The sequence below is a fragment of the Heterocephalus glaber genome, unplaced genomic scaffold (genome assembly GCF_053883595.1).
Source record: "Heterocephalus glaber isolate CG9 unplaced genomic scaffold, H.glaber_assembly_v1.0 deba00000331, whole genome shotgun sequence".
Taxonomy (NCBI): domain Eukaryota; kingdom Metazoa; phylum Chordata; class Mammalia; order Rodentia; family Bathyergidae; genus Heterocephalus; species Heterocephalus glaber.
The window spans coordinates 67011534-67033595 of NW_028258142.1; the positions used below are offsets into that span (position 1 = coordinate 67011534).

The window sequence follows — 22062 nt, forward strand, 5'->3', positions numbered from 1 at the left end:
ACCAGGGACGGTCCCAGGCCACCAGTGCCTGTGCCTGAGGCCAAAGGTCCACAGACACCCTGCAGCACCATGCAGCGCCCACGCCAGCCGCAGTGCAGCATGGGGCAGCGAGCCAGGGGACTTGGTGTGGGGACAGAGGAGACAGTGCATGCTGGCAGCTGCGTCCACCCCCAAGGGTGCCAGCCCAGCGGGGCCCCGGGACCCAGGCAGAGTGGCGGCAGCAGCGTGCTCCTATGTAGGAGACGCAGCCCCGGGTGCAGCATGGCATGGTCTGTGGCCGGTCCGGTCCGGCTGGTCTCAGCACGTCCTGTGCGAAGGTGCTCACGTCCAGCCGTCCCGGGCCCGGGCAGGGTGTCTGAGGGCACAGCGGGGGCCCAGGGCAGTGTCTGCTGTTGGAAGGCCGGGGTTCCGCAGGGAGTCCCGGGCAGACCCCCAGGCTGTGCAGGGAAGGCCGTGGGCATGGAGAGGCTGCGTGTGGCTGGGCCCTGGGAGCTGAACAGCAGCCCACGCGTGGTACTGAGCACTCGTGGCCCTGGGCCTCCACAGAAACCGGCAGAGCTCGCACCCGTAGGGCAGGGTGGTTCCCCAGCAGAGTGGCCCAGTGATGTGCAGAGCCTGGGGTCCGGTACCGGGGTAAGGGATGGTGTCCCCGGATCTCCTGGTCCAGCCCCAGGTCCAGGCGCCCCACCTGGGCATTCCCGTGAGAGCAGAGTCAGGGCGGTCAGTCGGGGACACATGGTCCTCGTGGCCCTGGTGGCTCCAAGTGTGTGGTGCCACCCACCACTCGCGGGCCAGGCAGGCTCAGGCAGGAGGAGGCCCAGTGCACAGCGCTCCCGGTGCTGGGTCGCCAGGTGCCACCCTGTTGGGAGCAATGCTACATAATTCTAGGGAAAAATCATTTGAGTAGGGTTAGCATTGCCCCCAACACCACCCCCTGCCCTTCGCCCCCTCGGCATCAGCTGCAGCTGGGATGGGGTTTCCGAGCCGGGAAATCTTGGCGCCCAGTTGCAGCTGGGTGTCACCAAGCCCACCTAGGCCAGCGCCCGCCTTTCCTCCTGCCTGGGCAGAGCCACGCTGAGTCCCATCCAGGTGTTAGAAACTGAGTCACCCAAGTATGGAGGTTCACATTTGGGGCTTTTGCTTTTCCAGTTTTCTACAAGAATCAAGTTAAGCACCTACTGCTGTTAAGTCGTCTCCAGGCGTGGACCTGAAACCCCGGCTCCTTGACAGGCTGGGGCAAGAGGGTCACAGGTTGGAGCCCCGCTGGACAACTTCGACCTGTTTCAAAATTTTTTTTAAAATACAAGATGGCAGGTGTGGCTCAGAGGTACAGAGCACTGGCCTGGCAGGCACGAGGCCCGGTCCAACCCCCAGCACCACTGCAAAAGGAAACACGACACGTCTGGGCAGCCCCGTGGAATGGGGCTTCTCACCCTGTGAGCGGGCGCAACAGCCTCCCTCTCTGCGTGATGAGCTGCTCCTGCCTCCCAGCGGCAGGGTCAGATGCCGGCCCACTGCGTGCCTCAGGGTTCAGGGCCCCGGCGGTGGCCTGAACCCACAAAGCGGGTTGGAGGCCATGGTGAGTGAGGGCAGCCCAGGCTCCGGGAGGGACCGGTGAGGGTGTGGGGTGGGGCTCCGTCCCATGTCCCCCACAGCAGGAGCTCAGCTCACCCCGGCTCCAGGGCTCCCAGGCAGACAGGTCATGTGTTCCAGGCTGCTGTCCCTTCCTCAGACCACTTCAGTGTCCCCTCAGGAAGGGCCACCGCCCTAGAGGAGGGGACCCCGGACAGGGCCTTCCTAAGGACCCAAGAGCCACTGGCCACACTGGCCGCCCCAACCGTGCCTTGCCGGCGCTCAGCAACCTTCGGGCTGAGGGAGGACACCGGGCACCCCTGCCCCAGCACTGCCCTTGCCTGGCCCGGTCCGGGGCCTTGTCCTGTCCGCACCTCCCAGTCCTAGCCTCCAGGTGGCAGGGCAGTACGCTGTGTCACCCCCACCCCAAACAAAGGATTAACAGGAGCAGTCGCTACAATTTTAATTAACCTCTGTGTGCACAAGAGCTCACAGAAAAACAAACGGAAGGAAGCCCACCTAAAGCCCCTTCATGTGGCAGCAGAGCTGCTAAACACCCTCTCGGGTGTGCCAGAAAGGAGCCTTCCTGGGCCTGCAGGAGGGGGTGGCAGGGGAGAGGGGCTGACTGCTCCCGAGGCCCCAAGGGCAGAAAAGCCTGCACCCTGGGCGGGCAGAGAGTAGGGGCAGAGGCAGCGACCCCTGCTCAGGGGCGGGGCGGGGCACGGGCGTGCAGAGAGGGGTCACAGCCGCAGCGGCCTGGAGAGCTGTGAGCCCTGGACCAGAGCCACAGCCTCACCTGCCTCAGAGCACCATAGAAAGCACGGCTGGGCCAGGCACGGTGGCACACACCCATAATCCCAGCACTCTGGGAGGCTGAGGCAGGAGGATCAGAAGTTCCAGCCCCCCCTGGGCAATTTACTGATTTAGTGAAAGTCCATCTCAAAATTTTAAAAGGAGGGCCGGGGATTTAGCTCAGTGGCACTGCGAAAGCCTGCCAAGTGCAAGGTCCTGCGTTCAATTCCCAGTACCCCCCACAAAAATTTTAAAAGGCTGGAGTTGTGGCTCAGTGCAGTGGCCTCGGACCCCACTTTGTGGGTCCCCAAGAGCATCCAATCCCCCATACAGCCAAAAAAGAGCACAAGCTGTCGCCCCCAGGAGGCTGCATAACACCCCACCCCCGCCTTACCAGCCCACGCCCTGGCTATGGCTGGGGATCGTGCACCGAGCGGAGCGAGAGCGGACCTGGCGTCTGTCAGCGGAGGGGCGTGGCTCCCCCTGGCGGCCGGCTCAGGTACCCGCCAGCCCCAACCCTCCTCCCAGGCAGGCGCAGGCTCCCGCCCACCCCGGGCTGCAGAGGGGCCCAGGCCCTGCCCTCGATGGGGATTAGCCTGGCTTTCACCTGAGCCGCACCCTGGCCCTTTTTACCTGCGGACAAGATCTCTAAATTGCCAGGCTGGGCCTGAGCTTGTGATCTCCTGCCTCAGCCTCCCAGAGCGCTGGGACTGCAGGTGTGTCCCACCACACCCGACTCCACCACAAGGCTTTAGGATGGACCATGCCCTATGTGGGCGACTCACTGGTCCTGCTGCAGAGGAGTCTGCTGTGCAAACGGCTGAGTCCATCTGTCCCCTGAGTAGCCACGGGCTGCTCGCTCCAGGCTCTGTGATGAGGGACTACGAAGGCCCCTCTGTGAACCAGTTTCACTTCCTCCTGGATAAAGGCTCGAAAGAAGCGGAGCTTCTGGGTAATCTGAGGGAGGTGCGTTGAACCCCGCCAAACACGCCGAGAGTGCACTACGGCGAGGCCATTTTGCACCCTCCAGCGCCTCCGCAGAGCCAGCACGGTGCATGGAAAGCTCACCTTTTAATGCACATTCTGCAGATTTTGAGAAAGGCGTGCAGCTGTGTAACTCACCCGAGCCCCGGCCTCCTGGGCAGTCACCCCCGCTCCTGGCCCACGGATGGATCTGAGCTGTCCGTTGTCTTCTGGAGGCTGCCGTGGGGGGGGGGGGGGCTGTGTTCCAGAGTCCAGCAGAGTCTGTGCACTCCTGTGCCTTAGAATGTTACTAAGACCTCGGGGTGTGGCCCCCACACTGCAGCAGGAAGCAGAGCCTGCTTTGCCCCTGCCCACTTGGGAGAGGCCTGGAGCTGGCTGCAAAACATGGCCTTCTTTGGAGAGAAAAATTCAAACTGAAGTCAGCAGAAAGAATATCACCTTTGTTCCGCTGCTGGAAGGAAGACAGATGTCGCGCCCAGCCATGGCGCAGCCCAAACAAGGGCAGTGACCTGGCCTTGAGTGGCACAAAGGGCCCCTGAGGGCCCCTGGCGAAGGGGACCCCCAAGGGGGCAAAATGTTAGGGCTGGGCGAGCCTTTGGGGAAAGAAGACCGCAGCCTTCGTTAGACTCGCAAGTGATCTTGAACCCCAACAAGTTGGGAACCACTGATGGGTTGGATGTGGGGGGGACCATTAAACATCACAGGGCCAGTAACGGTTTGATACTGTTTCAGTCTTGTAGTGACTGTGTAAGGGGGTCTCCCACTGAGCTGCACCCACCCCAATACTAAGTGCTTAATGCAAGCTATGCAAGAAGTGAAGACAATCTTAATGTCCACCTTAGAATTAAAAGACACCTCTGCCCCTAATCCAGCTGGAGAAGCAACTTCGAGACCAGTCGCCTGACGATCAGTTCTTGCAGTCCGCTGAGATGTTGCCCCACCTCACACTGCTTGCTGGGGCAACCACGAGGACCCCACTAGCAGCTCCTGCTGGGAACCTGCACCCCATCCCTCAGGCCTGCCAGGCTGTCCCTTCTCGAGCAGGGCCTTGTGGCCTCTGCTCTCTGCGCCCGAGCTCCTCTGTGCTGGGACCGAGGCTGGCCCTGGCACCAGAGAGACTGCAGTGGGCGGCTCCCTGCACAAAACTCCCACGCCCTGGGCTCTCCAGCTCAGCCACAGCCCCGTGCCCACCTCCCTTGTTAACAGCTGGGGAAAGACACGTTCCTGACCACAGCGGAGCTCCTGCACTCTGAAAATTCACTTCCCCGAGTCTGCCCTGATGCACATGCCTCTCTGGGGAACTAGCCTGCTCCATCAACCCTGGCACACGCGCCTGGGGATTCCTCAGCTCCACATGGCTGTGGCTACCTGTGCCATCGCCTCAGTGACCTCAGGTGGCTCTCCTGTGTCCCCCAGCAGACCGTAAATAGGTAAAGCCATCAGCATATGAGCAGCTTTACAGCTGGACTCTGGCTTGCAGGAGGTCCTGACTTCGACATTAATTAAACCGGGTACTTCCCAGCCAGAATAAAGGCACTTTTGACCCGACCCATAACTCTCCCCTTTCTGACCCAAGTTGTGAGGGTACAGCTGGTCTTGCTGCGGCCCAGGACCGCACCTTGTCGGTAGGTAAGTCCCCAATAAACTTGTCATTGTGCACTCCGGGAGCTGCCTGCCTCTGCCTCAGTGACTCCTCATCCGCTAGGATAGTGTTGTTCCAGGACGTGTGCCCTCGTCCCTCTGTTCCAAGAGAAAGCAGCACACGTCCAAAAAAAGCCACACAGAAGTGTCCACAGGGCCTTGACTCACTCGCCCTGGCCAGCCACAGCTGTAGAGCGGAAACTGGTATTCGATGGTGTTCTACTTGGCAACAAAAATGAGCAAGCCAGCAATATATGCGACAGTGTGGCGGGACTTCAGAGACTAAAGCCCGGCAGAAAGGAGCATTCAGTGGGACTGGACGCAAATGAAGTAAAAGAATCTGCAGAGTGATCTGGTGGGACAGACCCTGCAGTGTACGGCGCAAGGGATGGGGGTGCCAGAGGGACAGGAGCAGCCGCTGGGCGTTGCGCTCGTGCTGCGTCTTGACCACTCCATGGCTGCACACTGAACACCCATGTGCTGTACCTTGGGCGCATTTGTGAGTTAAACTTGTCGACCTGATTGGCTTGGGAGCTGCCCAGGAGAGCACTAGTGCATGCTCCTGGGTTGTCCAGTGGTCATGTAGGCGTGGCCTCGGGCCCCTTCCTCTGGTGCTGTTTCTGCCCTCTGCTTCCCAGCCACCATGAACTAAGCAGCTTTGCTCCTCGACCCCCTTCTGCCATGATGTTCTGCCTTGGAGCAGCCAACCATGCACTGGATTTCCTGAAACCATGAGCCAAATCAGACCTCTCCTCCTTTAAGTTGTGGGTGTCCTCTGCCTCGGCAAAGGGACACTGACCAACACAACATTATTCTGCAACTCAGTTGTTTTTCACTAAAAAAAAATCCACGAGTGCCTCCTGTGAGTGACACCAAGAGGAAGCTAAAGGCATGGAGCCAGGGTGCTGGAGCACAGGGCTGGCAGAGGACAGGGGACGGATCCGGTGGAAAATAGCTCGGTGGGTGTTTGTGCAGTGAGCTGACACTCATCTCCAACTTGGTGTGAATAACCACACAGCGTGCTCTTCACACAGCAAGCTCTCCCTGGCCGTGCGGGAAGCAGGGTGTGCAGTGCCCACAGTGCTGCTTCGATGCCCTGGCTATGTGCCCTGGGCATCTGCGTTCATCCTGCCGCGGCTCCAGGCCCCCATCAGCGTGAGAGCAAGACTCCAGTGTCCCAGCCTGACAGCCACCAGGTCACTCCCCCGCTTCCCCTCACGGCAGCCCAGTGAGAACTGGTCATGAAAACACATCATCAGGGATGATGAGAAATAAAGAACAGAAAGTTTGCTTTAGAAAGAAAAGAAAGAAAGCTTTCCCAGAGTCATAGAATTTGAAGGTAGCCAGTAGTCCAGACTTAGAAGTCAGTTTTTATCCAGTCTGTTACCAAAACTAAACGAAACAAATAGAAAGGACCGGACAGCTACTGGAGGTTCCCCTGAGCAAGAAGCATCGGAATTCTCCACAACACACCCACACCCGAGAGCACTTCTGCCCACACCGGCGGTGCTGGCCGGGAGCCAGGCGTCCCTCTCAGGGACAGAGCGCTCGGGACAGGCCAGCTGTCCCCTCAGGGATCCGAGCTTGGCAGCGCCAAGGGGGAGCCTGTGCCTCCCGGGAGGAGTGAGCCCACCACGCTCCACTCCCGCTCCCTGGGCCCTCCCAGAGCACAGCAGCCTCGGGCTCCTGGGGCTGCAGCCAGGCCGGGGAGCGTGGGGCGCCTGCCCTCTCCCCTTAGCAGGCTCCACAGGGCCTCCAGTCTCCGCTCCAGCCTCGCGCCTGGCCTGGCCTGGCCTGGCCGGTCTCTGTAGGGAGGGCACTGCCACACCAGTCACCCAGGGTCTTCTTGGTGCTTCCCCCACCCACACTGGGGCCCAGCCTTGGCCCTCCCACACACTGTGTCCCCACCATGTTCCTTCTTTCCTGCCATCTTTTCCTGGGGCCACCTACAGGCCCCCTGGAGCAGGCCCAGCTCTCACCCATCTCTGCTGGCTCCTGCGTGGCCACCCCACCCCTGCTGTTCCAAGCAGGGTTGCCTCCGGCCCAGGGCCACCTCCCTGCCTCAGCACCCACAGACTCTTGGGACGCCTTGGGCTCTTCCTTGTTCCTCGAGCAATCTGCAGTCCCGTGTTAACCACTTCCTCAGCCCTCCCGGCCCCAGGAACCAGAGTGGGACAACGCTACCTGCACACCTGGTGACCGGGGCGGACAGTCCTCAGCGACTGACCTTCACTACTCGAACAAGGTCAAATGCACTCTCCCCCCAGGCGGTGGGGCATTACTGCAGGCTGATCCTCGGACACACCGCTGGGATGTCCTTCTTAACTGCTCTGCTATCAGCTAATAAATACCCTGCTATCAGAAATGCGCCTCTGAGGGTTTAACGTGAAAGGGTGCAAATCCAAAGTGTGTTTTTGTGTTTTTGAGACAGAGACTTGCTATGCAGCCCAGGGTGGCCTCGAACTCAGCTGATCCTCCTGCCTCTGCCTCCTTAGTGCTGGGATCACAGGTGTGCGCCACCACGCCAGGCATTATCAAAGTGTTAGCAGCAGCCAAATCCTGGGGCTGGGAGTAAGGGTGCTCATTGTTCTTTCTGTCTCTTTCTTTGAATTTTTTTTTACAGTAAGACCGGTTTTCAGCTGAGTTGAACTCACCTAGGAGCTTCAGCGCCACCGCCAGGGGCGGCTCAGAGCCCTGGCCCGGCCTTCCCAGGACGCAGCTGGGGGCGGGGCGGGGCGGGGCGGGGCGGGACCGAGCGAGTTTAAAGGGCCGTGCGGGACCGCGGAGCTGCGTCGGCGGAGCGCGCCATGGAGACTGCTCGGGACTACGCGGGAGCCCTGCTCAGGCGAGTGCTGTCCCGGTCCGGGCGCGGGGCCGGTGACGCCCCTGGTGGGCGGGTGTGGGGGCAGAGCCGGGCCCGCTTCAGCCCGGGACCACCTGGCTCCTCCAAACCCGGCTCCACGGCAGCGCGGGAGATGGGGAGCGGACTCTCTGGCCTTCCCCGAGGTCTCCGCTGCGGTCCGACCCGGCGGGCGGGACGGAGAATCCGTGATCCGGAGTGAGACCAGGTCAGACCCTCAGCTGCCAGCAGACAGGTGGCCCTCGGGGTGGCCCGCGCCGTCACCTGGCAGGTGGAGAAGTGAGAAGCGCCTCCCTCTTCCGTTCGCTCCGTACGGTCGCCCTTAGGTGAGCATCAGGCGTCCTCACTGTGTGCAGGTGGCACAGTTGTCACCGCAGGGAGTCGCACGACAGGAATGGAAGCAAGGGTCACCTCTGGCGCAAGGAGCAGCTGACCTCTCGCCAGGTTTCTTCATCCCGCCTGACGGCCGGTGCCTTAGCCAAGCGTCCCCTCTCCCTCCCTCCCTCCCTGCCGAGCTTGGGACCTGACGGGCTGCTCGCCAGGCGGGGTCCACGGCGCTCCTGCCCTCAGCCTGGCGGCCCGCGCCCTGGGCTCTTTGGGGCGTTCCCTCCTCTCTCCCAGCTCGGCCCCCAGCCCACTCTGTCCAAAACTGTCCCTCGGGGTGCCCCAACTCCCATTCTCCAGGCTCCTCGGGAGCTGAGGAGAAGGCAGGCTGAGCTCCAGAGGGCGGGAGAGCCCCGCCTGGCACTGGCCACTCCCATGGTCTACCCAAAGCCAGGGTCGGGCCAGGTCTCCTCTGGGGCAGGTGTGACGTGGAGTGGTGGGAGTACCCGGCTGAGGAAATGCACCGAATCACAGCTCGAACACTGATTGCCAGAGACGCAAGCTCAGCCAGGCCCAGGAGTCCCCTCGTTGTTGGGACAGCTGTGGCCACAGATCTCTGAGAATCTGCCTGCTTCCGGCTGAGCTGCTGCAGTTCTTGGGAATCCACCAGGAAAAACACAGCTTGGCCCTGGGGTAGAGGGAAGGCTGTTCTTCCTCACACTCTAAAATCCTGTCCCGGCTTCGAGCCACAGGCAGAGCACCAGCATTTGTTAATGATAGTCTCGCTGGATTTCCGTCTCCTCTGGGTGATGCTTAAACTGCCTGGTGTAGCACACTGCAACTGCCATTTGGTGGTAAATATCTGCATTTTGCCGGAGAAATAACTAGTATACACATGTTTAAAAAAAAATTAGAGACTTGTAGTTAGGCATGGTGGCACACTCTGGGAGGCTGAAGCAGGAAGATCGTAAATTTGAATCCAGCTGGGGAAGCTTAGTGACTTAACCAAACTCTATCTCAGAGTTTTACAAAATTTTAAAAGGACTAGGGATATAGCTCAGTGAAGGCCCTGGATTCAGTCCTAAGTACCAAAACCAGCAAGATCCTGGTGGGGCAGGGGAGTAACTTAGTGCTAGAGCACTTGCCCAGCATACACAAGGCTCCCTGGGGTCCGCCCTGCACCTCAGAGAGCAGCAGCAGGTGAGGTACCTGTGAGCGATGACAGAGTCAAGCAGCTGTTCCCTCGGAGATCAGTGCTAACTGCTGGGGGCCTCGGTCCAGGTCCCAGAAGGCCCCAGGGTCCCAGCAGAGCTGGGGTGGGGCTGTCCTCGAAGGTGGTTATCGTCGTGGACAAAGCCCCTCTGTCCTCCTGTCACTCCTTCGAGACCTGAAGTAGTTATAAAGTAGTTACAAGTTATATTTCCCAGAAGAGCTGCTTTTGTAATGATTTAGAACCCTTCCCGGCTGGAGGGTAGAGTGTGGCTTCCCCTGCACCAGGCCCGGGTTCCATCCCCACCCCACAGAAAGAAAACGGAAACAAGAAGCAGAACGCCTTGCCCTGTCCCGAGTACCCAGGGCTTGGCTTACGTGCATGTTGATGGCCAGGCAGGAGCCCGCCGGGAGCAGGCTGAGGTGCCAGGCGTGTCCCACCGCAGTGCACCTCCCAACGGACAGTTCCTGGCTCACGGCAGCGCCTTAGCGCTGGTGTCACTCTGGTGCCGGCTGAGGCTGACGCGGGCCTGCTTGTTGTCCCTCCCATCTTGTGATGAGGGGATGCAGCCCCCAGCCATCGTCACACTTTGCACACCTGCTTCATGAGCAGTGACACCAACATACACTCGACCTCTATGGCTGCGAGCTTCATGCTGCGGAGTCCGCCGACTGCAGGCTGGAGACGCTGGGGAAAGCGAGTCTGTGCCGAACACGCACGGACATTTCTGCCGTCTTGTTCCCTGACATCCCCTAGCACAGTTGTGTTCCAGGTCAGATGCAGTCTGGGGAAGCACGCAGGAGGCCGCCTAGACACTGCAGTGTTCTACACAGGGACGTGAGCGTCCTGGGCTGAGGGACCTGGAGTCCTGGTGGCCGACCCTGAGGACCCTGAGGAGCCCTGGGATTGCCGTGCGCCAAGACCTTGTTCCCGGGCCTGGCCTCCCGCAGCTCCCCAGAGGCGCCTGGGTGGCCTGCAGGGAAAGCCTCCCCGTGGTGCAGGTGCGGGCTGTGCTGGCTCGCTGCCTGCCCAGTCACACAGTGTCGGCAGCTGCATCCTCGAAACGCAGACTGCGCTGCCTGCCCCACCCTCTGGGAGACGTGGCCTTGTGCAGGTTTGGGGAACTCGGTGAAGTCTGGCCTGTGATGCTGGCTGGGTTAGGGTTAGAAACAACCTATTTCCTGAGGCAGCTGTTTCCTTGTTGCTTTTCCTTTTAGACAGTTATCTCCCTTCCTGCTTGTGGGACGGTCTGTGTTCACTTTCCCAGGAATTGGGGAGTGGCTGTTCCCACAGGTGGTGGAGCAAACCACAGAACTCTGAGGCTTCTCGGGTTCCCGGCCTTTGTTTCTGACTGTGCTGGGCTTGAACCCAGGGACTTCGCTCGAGCTAAGAATGAGCTGAGCCCAAGCTACATCCTCAGCCCCTCGGTGTGCTTATGTAACTTTGCCAAATTCGGAGGGGCAACAGCTCGTTTTAGGAATCCTGCTCTTGGCCAGGAATATAAATTACAGTCTTCTGGGCAACTGGAGCGGGCTGGATGATGGAGCCTCGTCTGTTAGCCCTCGGCCCCCGGTCAGTGAGCACGGCTCACGCAGCGGTCGAGTGTGTTTGGTCCTTGCGGCTCTGCCTGCCACAGTCCTGCTTGCATCCCTTGTCACCTTGAAGCGCTGGTGCTGGCCCTGGTGAGAGCAGCTGGTTGGGCCTCAGGTCTGCAGCTTATGTGAGTCCCTCAGGCCTCTGACCCAGCGAGAGCTCCCGATCAGGGCGGGGCCTTCTCACTGTGCTCCTTGGGGCCTGTGAGGCAGTGGCTGAGAGGCGCAGCCCTCGGGGTCTCGGGGCCCCAGGAGAGGACGGAGGGAGCTCTGGGTTGCTCACCTGCAGGTGCCTGCGCCCCGTGCCCGGAAGGCTGCGCTCCCCCTCCAGCGGGAGACCCCCACCCCGACGGATGGAGCTGTACCCTTGACCCGCGGGCCGCTCTGACCCTGGGCCGGGACTCTGTTCTCCTGGGGCTACAGTTTTGTCCCGAGTGATCCCACTCCACTGGGCACTGGGGGAGAGGGAGGCGCTCAGGTGGCCCAGCCTCAAACAGGGGCGCAGCCGAGACTTCCTGCTGGGGCAAGGCCGCTGCAGGAGGAGTCCAGGGCCGCTCTGCGGCTCACACCTGTGTGGCCATGGCAGGTAAGAGAACAGGTGCTGCGACTGCTCCCCTCACCAGCCGGCCACTGTCACCTCATCAGGGAGATGACCCTGTGCGTCACTAGGAGCCGCACTGACACGCACAGGCGTGCGGACAGCGTGTCCTTCCCTCCCTGGGGGCTCTGCCAGCTGAGCTGCCTGCTGTGGGGAGGTGGGAAACAAATCCAGGGCTCTTGTGGGCAGCATCAGGTGCCAGCCTGGTGCCCAGGGATGGGAGCGCGTGACTCCCGTGTTCGCTCAGTGGCGTGAGAATGTCTCCTTTGTCGCGTTGTGTAACCGGAACCTGGTGTAACTGCTCCGATCGGGACCAAGGTTCAGAAGCTGGCGCCAGGCCCGGCTCTGTAGCCCGGCCCTGTGGTCTCTGCTCAGGGTGCCAGGCCACTGTGACGGCTGGTGTAGGCGGGAGCCCCAGGCCCAGCTCATCCCCCTTGGCACTGCCTCCTGGGGACAAGGTGGTGGTGACTTTCTCCACCTGCAGGGAGGCATTGGGGTGAGGGCAGAGGCGGAGAAGCAGGGCAAAGGCCCCCTGTGCCGGGTCGCCTCAGCCTCTTGCCTGCCCTCTCGGGTGGACGACGGGATTTAAGGAACCCACACTGTCCTGATGAGATTATTTGAAATACCATTCTCAGTAAGTGATTTAAAATGTGATGTATAAACCCAAATTAAAGTAATGTGTATCTTTAAAAAACAACAAAAAAAGAACCCGCACTGAGCCACGGCAGGGTCGGGCGAGGGTGTGCCAGACACAGACTGCAGCCCAAATTCTCGCCAGCGTTCCGAGTCTGACCCAGACCGCCGCCTGTTGGCAAGGCCGGCATAGGGCCAGGCCTGCCCTGTCCCACAGGCCCTCCCGAGATCTCGCGGGGTGCACAGCGCCACCTCGTCCGGCTTCAGTCAGACCACTGTGTTCAAGACTCAGCCCAGCCCCGAGCCAGGAAGCCAGGATTACAGGAGCCCAACAAAGATGCCTCTGCCGGGGCAGCGCCCGTCCTGCCGGCCAAGGAGCAGAGCCGGGTGACAGCGTGCACGTGCTTGCAAGACCCTGGTGACAGGCACAGCAGTCTCAGGGCCTCCTGAGGGCGCCATCTGCAGACGGGGACCCCGACCATTCTGCCCGCTCCCGCGTCTGGAACTCAGCCTGGCCTCGCCCCTCTGCTCCTCGGCAAGGATGTCCCCACGCCGGCCACTGCCTGGGCCTGAGAGCAGGGCCAGCAGCCTGGCGTGGGCGCTCCGGGGTCTCTGGCCGCAGCGGGCTGGGACACCGCTGCTCTGTGTGTGCACAGTCTGGAATCCAGTTCTCTGGGTTCTCATCAGCTGATTCCTATTTATTTCCCCATTGGACTACTTTTTTATAGTTGCTAAGTAACTAAAATTTAGTGGTCAAGGGTTGGAGTTTTCCTCAGAAAATTGCTTTCTTGCTGCAGTTGTTTCCTCTCTCTCTGTCTCTCTCTCTCCCTCTCCCTCTCTCTCTCTGTCTCTTTCTCTGTGTCTCTCTCTCTCTGTCTCTCTCTCTCTCTCTCCCTCTCTCTCTCTGTCTCTCTGTCTCTCTGTCTCTCTGTCTCTCCCTCCGTCTCTCTCCCTCTCCCTCTCTCTCTCCCTCTCCCTCTCTCTCTCTGTCTCTTTCTCTCTCTGTCTCTCTGTCTCTCTGTCTCTCCCTCCGTCTCTCTCCCTCTCCCTCTCCCTCTCCCTCTCCCTCTCTCTCTCTGTCTCTTTCTCTCTCTGTGTCTCTCTCTCTGTGTCTCTCTCCCTCTCCCTCTCTCCCTCTCTGTGTCTCTCTGTCTCTCTCTCTCCCTCTCTCTCTCTGTCTCTTTCTCTCTCTGTGTCTCTCTCTGTCTCTCTCTGTCTCTCTCTCCCTCCCTCTCCCTCCCTCTCTACCTCTCCCTCTCTCTCTCTGTCTCTCCCTCTCTCTGTCTCTCTGTCTCTCCCTCTCTCCGTCTCTCTGTCTCTCCCTCTGTCTCTCTCTCTCTCTCTGTCTCTCTCTCTCCCTCTCCCTCTCTCTCCCTCTCTCTGTCTCTCTCAGACAGGGTCTCATGAGCTGCCCAGGCTGGGCTGGAACTTGTGACCCCTCTGCCTCAGCCTCCTGGAAGGCTAGAATCATAGGCCTGCACCACCACACCCAGCCAGTTGTTCCCTTTTTACATCTCGGTGCTTTTTGTGGAGAATTTTGAATTCTTTAAAGGTACGTACAGATCTGCTTCAGTGAGTGTCTGTGACTTAGTCTTTGCTTGGAAGAAAGGAAGTTAAGACTTTTGATGGGCCTGTGTTCATGGAAGACATGAGATAAGTGATTTGATGCATTGAATAATTATAATTCCTAAGCTTGCCCACTTATCTGGATACCTAAAAATGATCGTACCTGTGTGACCTTTTAAAGGACTGACTCTACCCCAGTGAGAGACTCAGTTTTAATTCTCTTGAAATGGGGAACCTTCCCCGAAGTTCGCTGGGGTGGGCCTGCCCTTTCCCCCCTCCTCCCCACAGTCACAGCAGCGGTCCTGTTAGGCTTGGCTTGTCCCAAGTGAACCGCAAAGCCTCGGTCCATGGCCCCGGCGACCGGTATCTAGCAGCTCATTGCTGGGCTGGTCGTGCTCAGGTGTGTAACTGGATGTGCCCCCGTGCATGCAGACCGAATTCTCAGGATATTTCCGCAAGGGCCTCAGATGTTCCAGCAAAATAGCAATGAAGACCGTGCGCTCTCCCACTCCGTGCATTCCTTGCTCCCTGGAGATTCATGGGTCATTTTTAGTAATCCCCATCCATTCTGCCTCTCAGATGCAAATACTGAAACTGCATTATTGCTGTGCATTGCTCGCCTCTCCTGAAAGGCTCTTGTTTTAAGATAATGCCAGAGACAGCTTCTGTTTCTGTGTCCTCCTCCCCGTGTCCAGGCCCCTGGCACTCGTGGGCTCCCAGACCAGGAAGGCCCTGCTCACGCCACTCGTGCAGCCCCCTCGCCCCTTCCGCGTCTCCAACTCGGATCGGAGCAGCCGCCGCGGGGTGATGGCCAGCAGCCTGCAGGAGCTCGTCGCCAAGGTACCAGCCGCGGGCCTCAGGGGACAGCACGCTGCTGCCTCCACCCACCTCCGTGGGCCTGGGGCCTCAGGGACATGCTTCTCAGCAGCTAGGGGTCTAAGGCGCTGTGTTGTGCACCGGAAGAGGGCAGCGGAGTCGCTGTGCTCTCTGACAAGGAGAAGACAGGGACTTGAGGCGCCTGGCTGTGCGCAGGGTGATCCCAGCAGGCACTGGGCGTTCCCATTTCAAGTTACAGCAGAAAGCACGTGCCCGTGAGCTCCCTCGCAACCCTCCTCCTCGCTTTGAACACACTTGTCATTCTTGTCCCTTTCTGCAGCGGCTCTGGAGCCCTCTCTCCTGAGTGTCCTTACGAGGTATGATCCAAAATACGGTGACTGCTGCCACCGAGTGCCACCCAACAGAAAGGCGGCTCATGGAAGCATCAGTGTGACCGGGTGAACGCAGGCCCGGGAGCCCTCTTCACGCCGCTGCTCCCCTCTCGTCCCCTAGGCCCTGGATGCGCTGGTCATTGCGGCGGGGCTGGTCACACTGGTGCTGGAGGAGGACGGCACCGTGGTGGACACGGAGGAATTCTTCCAGACCTTGGGGGACAACACACACTTCATGGTCCTGGAGGACGGGCAGAAGTGGACGCCAGTAAGCAGCCACTGTGTGCTGGGCAGCGAGGGCTGGGAGCTGGGCCTGCGGGGTGACCCGTCCCTCACGGCAGCGTGGTGCCCTCTGGGCGCAGGGTGCTCCTGGGCAGCGTGGTGTCCCTGAGGGTGGGAAGCCCGGGCGCAGACAATGGCCAGCCCCGTCCAGGACAGGACAGGCTGGGCAGGCCAAGCCCAGCGTGGGTGTGTACCTGCCGTCCGGTCAGCGTCACAAAGCAACGACTCCCAAGGAGGAGGTGCCCGGCCATGGCCTCGGGGCCCAGTCCTGGTCCGTCATGGCGCCATGCAGGGTGTGGCTGACCAAGCACCGGAGCTGGGGAGACCTAGGGTCTCCCAGACCCTGTCAAGGGGTCCTGTGTCCCCAGGGATCCAGGGCCTGCTAGGCTCTGCTCCCAGATCCACCCCAGGACCAAGCCTGTGACTCGCCTGCTTTCGGGAAACATTCCAGAACCAGATGGGAGAGGGGAGAGCTTTAGGAGACTGGAGTAGAACGTGGGCTGGAGAAACTCTCAGACATATATCCCAAAAAAAGAAGCTGGTGGAACAATGCACACCTGTAGTCCCAGCACTCTGGAGGCTGAGGCAGGAGGGTCACTCAAGCCCAGGAGATCCTGTTCTGACCAAGAAAGAAAGACAGGGCTGGATGCCAACATTCCTGTGGGAGTCAGCAAGCAGAGCGTAAAGAAGACTCTGGTAACAGCAGCTCACTGGGGGCTCCTCTCACACATGGACACTACTGGCCCCAGGACGGAGGGCCATGTGAGGCAGGGCCCTCACACTCTCCTGAGAGGCTGAGTCCACCGAGGCCAGGAAGGACCACCTCAGGCAGAGCGGACGGCGTGGGCCAGGCCCGGCGCCTCCAACCCTGCAGGGCTGACAACTGCGCCGTTGCTGCTGACGCCCAGCCCCGTGAGGACCCAGCAGCAGGAGCAACGCCAGCCAGCCAGCCAGGGCCTCGGAACCTTCCCGGGTGGAAGTGGTAAATTCTGAAGCACGTGAGAGATAATCCACAGTAAGAGAAGCAGGAGGCAGCCAGCAAGGACCGGGGGACATAAGGCAGTGGAACAGATTTCTGGAGATGAAAAAGGTAACAGAAGGCGATTTCTGAAAGCCACAGGATCCCCAGTGGCAGAGGAAGGAGACAGACCCAGTGGATCTAACAGGAGACATCCAGCAGGTCTGGCAGAGGCTTCAAAAGCGAGACCCAGCGCACACCCGTTGTTTACAACGCTGGAGCTGAGAGTGGCCAGGCTTGGGCACTTGATCTGCACGCTCAAGCCCCTAGGCTTGATTCCTAGCACCTCCAAGGTGCTACTGCCATTTAAGAACATGTTCAAGAGACCATTAAAGAGAGACTCGGAGACAGACATTCGGGTGCATGCCTGTAGTGCCAGCACTTGGAAGGCTGAGGCAGGAGGATCACCGTGAGTTCAAGGCCAGCCTGGACTGCATAGGGAGACCCTGTCTCAAAACAGAAGGGGATGGCCGGGAATTTAGCTCAATGGTTCCACCACCTGCTGCGCAAGTGCAAGGACCCGAGTTCGATCTCCAGTACCAAAAAAAAAGTGGGTGGGGAGGAGAAGGAGGAGGAAGAAAAAAGAGGCCATGCTGTTCCCAACATGACCCCAGGAGGCACTGGTACTCAGCAGGTGCAGAGAGAGCACGCACACAGCAGCTGTGGACCCAGCAGTCCTCTTAGATGGGCCAGAGACAGCGAGAGGCAGCCCAGAAGGACAGGGGCACGGGAGCAGACAGGCGGGGACCTAAGCCGGAGCATCCTCTCTCGAGGCTGGCCTGGGCTCGTTAGACGCCATTTCCCCCTGCAGGGGTTGGGACTGTCCTCACGAGTGGAGCGGGTGGCAGTGAGCGCTGGAGGGAGGGAAGCCACTGAGAGGCCAGGCCGCGGCCTGCAGTGTGTGGAGCGGCGGTGCCCAGTGTGCAGCTGCAGGAGGGCAGCGTGGCTTCGCAGGAGCGTGAATCTGTCATTGCCCTCAGAGTCGACCCTGCCACTCTTTGTCTGCGTGCCTTGTGCCCCCTGGAGCCCAGCAGAGCTCGAGCGGGGGACGTTCTGCCGCTGGGGCAGTGGGCATCTGAACCGCTGTGGGTGTCTGAGACAGGGCCCCCAGCCCACCACCGGCCCGGCCCGGCTCTGAGCCATCAGCCACAGACGCAGACGTGAGCAGCATGGAAAATGAAAATGAGACATCAAAGTGCATCGACTCATTTACAGTGAGACCTGGAAGACAGCGACTGCAACCCCATTTCCATGAAAAGTGACTGTTTCCCGAAACGAAATCATCAAGTGAGGAGAGAAGCTTTGCGCATTTGCAGAGGCCCCGCTGCCTGGCGTGGCCGAGGACAGGGACTTCTCCGCCCAACTTCTGCCTCGCTGCTGGTGCACACTGTCTCCGAGGGGCCTGAGGACATCGGGCGGCCCAGCGGGTCAGGGAGGAGGAGGAGGTCACGTCACGCCCCCCCCCCCCAGCCTTTGTGTCCTGCACCAGCGCCCAGCGTCTGCACGCATTGGCAGGGACGCATGACTCTCTCCCTCTGTCACAGAGTCGCCAGAGGGGCCTTTCCCAGGGACTGCAGCTCCGCCCTCTGGTCAGAAAACAAACTCACACCTGGGGCTGGAGCTTCTGCTTCGCCTGCATGTCCCCAGGCAAGCCCGCAGGCCAGAGGGACTCCCACAGCAGGCTTCCCGGCGAGTGGAAGGTGCCACTGTCCTGCACACTGAGCTGCAGCTTCATCCTGGGGTGCGCTGTGAAAATCGATCTGGCCACTCAGCTCCGAGCCTCAGGCTGGGGACCCTGGGCTCTCTCCACCTCGGGCTCAGAAACTGCTTCACCCCGTTGGGGTTAAGCAGAACCAGCCCGACCCAGATGCATGAGCCAAGACAAAGAGCGGGGAGCCGAGCAGCAAGCTCCTTCTGTCCAGACAGGCGGGTGCAGCGGGAGCGCTGCCTGGGGAGCTTCAGCCTTGCTTTGGGTCTCATTTTCACATCTGTGAGCACATTAGGTGTGAGTGTGAGTGTGTGAGTGTCACTTCTTTCCTGACTGAACAAAGCAGCAGCCGTCATGAAACAGGGAGCCCGGTGAGGAGACCCGCTGCGGTCACAAGAGCGAGCGACCTGCACCCTCTCGGGAGCTGATCTGACAGGACAGTGTGGGCGCCAGAAACAGCCCCTGCCAGGACATGCGGCCCCGGGACCCATGGAGGTCGGACGAGGGGAGGCACCGACCCCAGAGCCCTCGTGTAGACGTGTGGCTTCGAGCAGGGGACCGGTGCGGTGCACAGGGGGTCTGCGTCTGTCAGCGAGACGGTGGTGACGGGCTGTGACAGGGTGCCCCGGGCGGGCTGGGTCAGGTGAGCCTGGGACAGGCCCAGCCCAGGCTGACAGCGTCCTCTCGGGAGAGTCGGGGTGTGGGCTGGAGTCGCCCTGAGTCTCCTTGAGGAGCCTGACGGGAGCCTGAGGCGGAAGCACCTCCAGGCACTGCACAGCAGAGCCCGGGTCCAGGCACACCTGTGATCTCAGCGCTCTAGGAGGCCGAGGCAGGAGGGCTGCCACTGGGACCCCAGCCAGGGCATCTTAGTGACTTAGTGAGACCCTATCCCAAATAAAAATAAATATGGGCTGGGGATGTAGCTCAGGGAGCAGAGCCTGGGTCCAATCCTCAGTACCAGAAACAAAAACGAAAACAAAATCCAAAAAAATGAAATCCAAGCCAAAGCTGGATCTGGCTCAGTCGAGCCTCCAACTGCCCAGATGGGACGGACTCCAGGTTCCGTGTTGGACGCGCACAGGGAGCTGAGGTCTGCCGAGAACACTCAGGAGCGTTGTGGGGAGCCCGGCAGCTGCTCCTGACACCCGCTCTGTCACCCAGGCCAGCAGGTACGTGCCAGCCAGCCGGCTGCGCTCAGGCATCGCCAGGGTCACGCTGGACCTGTACAGGCTGCATCCCAAGGACTTCCTGGGCTGCCTGAGCATCAAGGCCACCCTGTACGAGATGTACTCCGTGTCTTATGACATCCGCTGCACCGGGCTTAAGGCCGTGCTGAGGTAACCATGGCCATGCGGGGTCTGGGGCCTGGGTGGGCAGGGTGCCCCCAGGCCCGAAGGGTCCCAGCAGGTCGAGCCTTGGACACAGGAGAGGCCAAGACACTGGGTCCTCACTTGTCCCACGGCGTCACCGCCCAGCCCGCCAGGAACTGGAGGGGGGCAGCCCTGGGACCCCCACCATGACCCCGGGTCCAAGCTGTGTGGGGTGAGAGGGAGACCTCGCTCCATCCGCCTCCGGTGACAGATGCCCGAGGGAGACGACCCACAGGACTCGGGTCATTGTGGCCACAGTGTCCCCAGCCCCGGTCCACAGCAGGTGGCACGGCACCACGGGGTAGGTGCCCAGGCCCTATTCACTGTCACCCAGCCAGGACACTGGTGAGGACCTGGGTCCCACTGCCCCTCGAGGGCACCCCTGGGAGACCCCAACCCTTACCACAGTGCCGCAGGTGGGGCCTTGGCACAGGGAGCCCGCAGGGGCCTGCAAGGGTAGGCCTGGTGTCCGGAGGGCCTGACCTGCTCCTGCTGCAACTGGGCGGGGCCCCTGCCGTCTGCAGCTGCGCCCGCGTGTGGCTTCACAGGCGACCCCTCCCAGCCCGTGTCCCGTCCATGTGGCGAGGGCAGCGGATCTGACCCCCCAGCCAGGAGAGGCTGCTGCCCAGCAGGTCCCCGGGGCCGGCCTCAGCCACAGGCGCTGTCCCAGGACCGTTCCTTGTCCCTGTGTCCCCATGGGCACAGCACGGGGAGGGAGCCCTGACACGGCGCCTGCTCCCACTAGAGAGGCCAGCTGAGCCCACGGTGCCCCTGGCTGGCTGCGGGGACCTGCGGGCTGAGGTCACTGGCGCAGCGCTGGGACCCTGACGCCAGGCTTCCTGTGCCGGGACCAGAGGAGGATCAAGCCCAGGGCCCCACACAGAACAGGCAGGGCCTGCAGCACTGAGCTGGGTCCCAGCACTCCCCAAGTTTTATTTTGAGACAGGCTCTTGCTAAGTTGCCCAGGCTGGGCTCAACTTGCAACCCTCCTGCCTCAGCCTCTCCAGGGGCCGGAATTGCAGGTGTGGATTGAGCCTGCTGTCTTCTCTAAAGTGAAGCAGGAGAGTTAGCTGAGAGAACTTAGGAAACGGTGATGAATGAGCCTCCAGGCAAATCCAGCCCTCCTGCTGCTGCTGCCACCCAGGCTCACCAGGGCAGAAGCGCTGTGGTGGGACCCGGGGCGTGGCGGGGAACCCAGCCCGGGCACAGCCTGGCCCCTGGGCGCCTCACTGCCCTTTCACAGGGACCGGGCTTCAGGTGGAGAAGGAGACCTGAGACCTTCGGACGGAGGAGGGACGGAGGAGAGCACAGGGGGCCCCTCCCACCCGCTCGCTCTGCCTGGGGCCGCTGGCTGACTCGGGTCCCTTGCAGGAGCCTGCTGCGCCTCCTGTCCTATGCCGCGCAGGTGACAGGCCAGGTCCTGGTCTACGCCGGCTCCTGCACGCTGCGCCTGCTGGACGACGCGGCCTCACCACCCCCCGAGTGGCGGCTGGGCGACTGGCTCCGGTTCCTGCGCAAATAGGGGCTCCCGCCCGCCCTGGGCCCTGGCTCTGCTCCGGGGCACAGAGGGGCGCTGCAGGGCGGGCCTGGGAAGCCTCACCTCGCGGCCGAGGACACAGCGAAGAGGCTGTGGCCTGATCCCACTCGATGTCTGCTCCGGGCGCGCCCGTGGCCTCCTTAGATGTGCCGGAGTCGCCTGCCTTGGCTGCCCCGGGGCCTGAGCCCAGCACCTTCACACCGAGCTCCGTCCTCCGCACTTCCTGTGCTTTTAATTTTTATTTTCAGTCCACGTTTGCAGCACATGGAGCCCACGCAGCTGCTGCTGGGCAGTGGGTGCCGACAGGGCTTCTGTCTCCCTTGGTTCCCTTCCCACCTGAAAAAGATCTTGTTTCCTGTCATCTGTCCTTCATTTCACCCTTTAGCTCTTTATGCTTTGGATTTCCCCTGTAAGAGAAACCGTGTGATGACTAAGCTTGTGTGTATCATTCATCTACGTGACATTATGGTCTCGGGGTGCCCCTTCGCCTACTGAAGTTCAGCCGTCTTGACGGCGCCGTAGCACTCCACTGTGTGGAAGTACCACCCTTTCTCGGTCCATCGCTGTCGACGGACATACAGGCCACTTCCAGGGTTTGGCTATTAGGAATTATGCTGCCATAAACAGGTTAGTTTTCATCCGAGACAGGGTTTCACTCCGTGATTGAGTTGCCCAGGCTGAGCTTCACCTTGAGACCCTCCTGTCTCAGCTTCCCAGAGTGCTGGGACTACAGGCATGCACCATCACGCCCGGCCTAACAGTGGGTTTTTGAAGAGCTCAAAGGGGCCCTGAAGCCGAAGGGCCTGTGCTTGGCAGCCTTGATGGTGAACTCTGCGCCAGGGAGGGGCTGCCACCTCCAGGAAAGGAATCTCCAAGCAGTGCCTGGTGGCGGCCTGAGGAGAAGCCAGGCTGCCTGAGGCAGGCAGCGGGAGGTGGGCGGGGCCACTGTCCCGAGACCACTGACCTCAGGAGACCGAGGCCCTCGAGCCTTGATGGCAGACCCAGCCGCTGAGACGCCCCTGCCCAGCCCCAGGCTCTGGCCCAGGGAACCCACACGCCAGAGCTTCCTGCCCTGTGCCAAACTCAGCCGCATCCAGCCAGCAGCTCAGGGGCAGACGTGCCCAGGCTGGGACCACCAAGGCAGCGCTGGGCTGTGTCCCTGTCCTA

At 61.0% G+C, this 22062-nt stretch overlaps 1 protein-coding gene across 3 annotated transcripts; it reads left to right on the forward strand.

The window, feature by feature from the left end:
• Positions 1 to 7734: 7734 nt before the first annotated feature.
• On the forward strand, positions 7735 to 21329 carry Cidea (cell death inducing DFFA like effector a). Of its 3 annotated transcripts, none has more exons than XM_021265269.2 (5): positions 7735 to 7834; positions 14468 to 14612; positions 15102 to 15248; positions 19150 to 19325; positions 20602 to 21329. In XM_021265269.2, the coding sequence occupies exons 1-5, from the start codon at positions 7797 to 7799 to the stop codon at positions 20711 to 20713; spliced, it is 618 nt and encodes a 205-aa protein (XP_021120928.1). In that variant the 5' UTR covers positions 7735 to 7796; the 3' UTR covers positions 20714 to 21329. The 3 variants fall into 3 exon arrangements, with proteins under 3 accessions (XP_021120928.1, XP_004853315.2, XP_087051164.1); XM_004853258.2 differs by having other exon boundaries at positions 20730 to 21329; XM_087195038.1 differs by lacking the exon at positions 7735 to 7834 and adding an exon at positions 7870 to 13758 and having other exon boundaries at positions 20730 to 21329.
• Positions 21330 to 22062: the final 733 nt, after the last annotated feature.

Bases quoted from the DNA above. Each gene is read 5' to 3' on its own strand.
- Cidea (XM_004853258.2), top strand. From the start codon at position 7,797: ATGGAGACTGCTCGGGACTACGCGGGAGCCCTGCTCAG. The intron at 7,835-14,467 runs GCGAGTGCTGTC...CCCCGTGTCCAG, and splicing joins TACGCGGGAGCCCTGCTCAG to GCCCCTGGCACTCGTGGGCT. The intron at 14,613-15,101 runs GTACCAGCCGCG...CTCGTCCCCTAG, and splicing joins TGCAGGAGCTCGTCGCCAAG to GCCCTGGATGCGCTGGTCAT.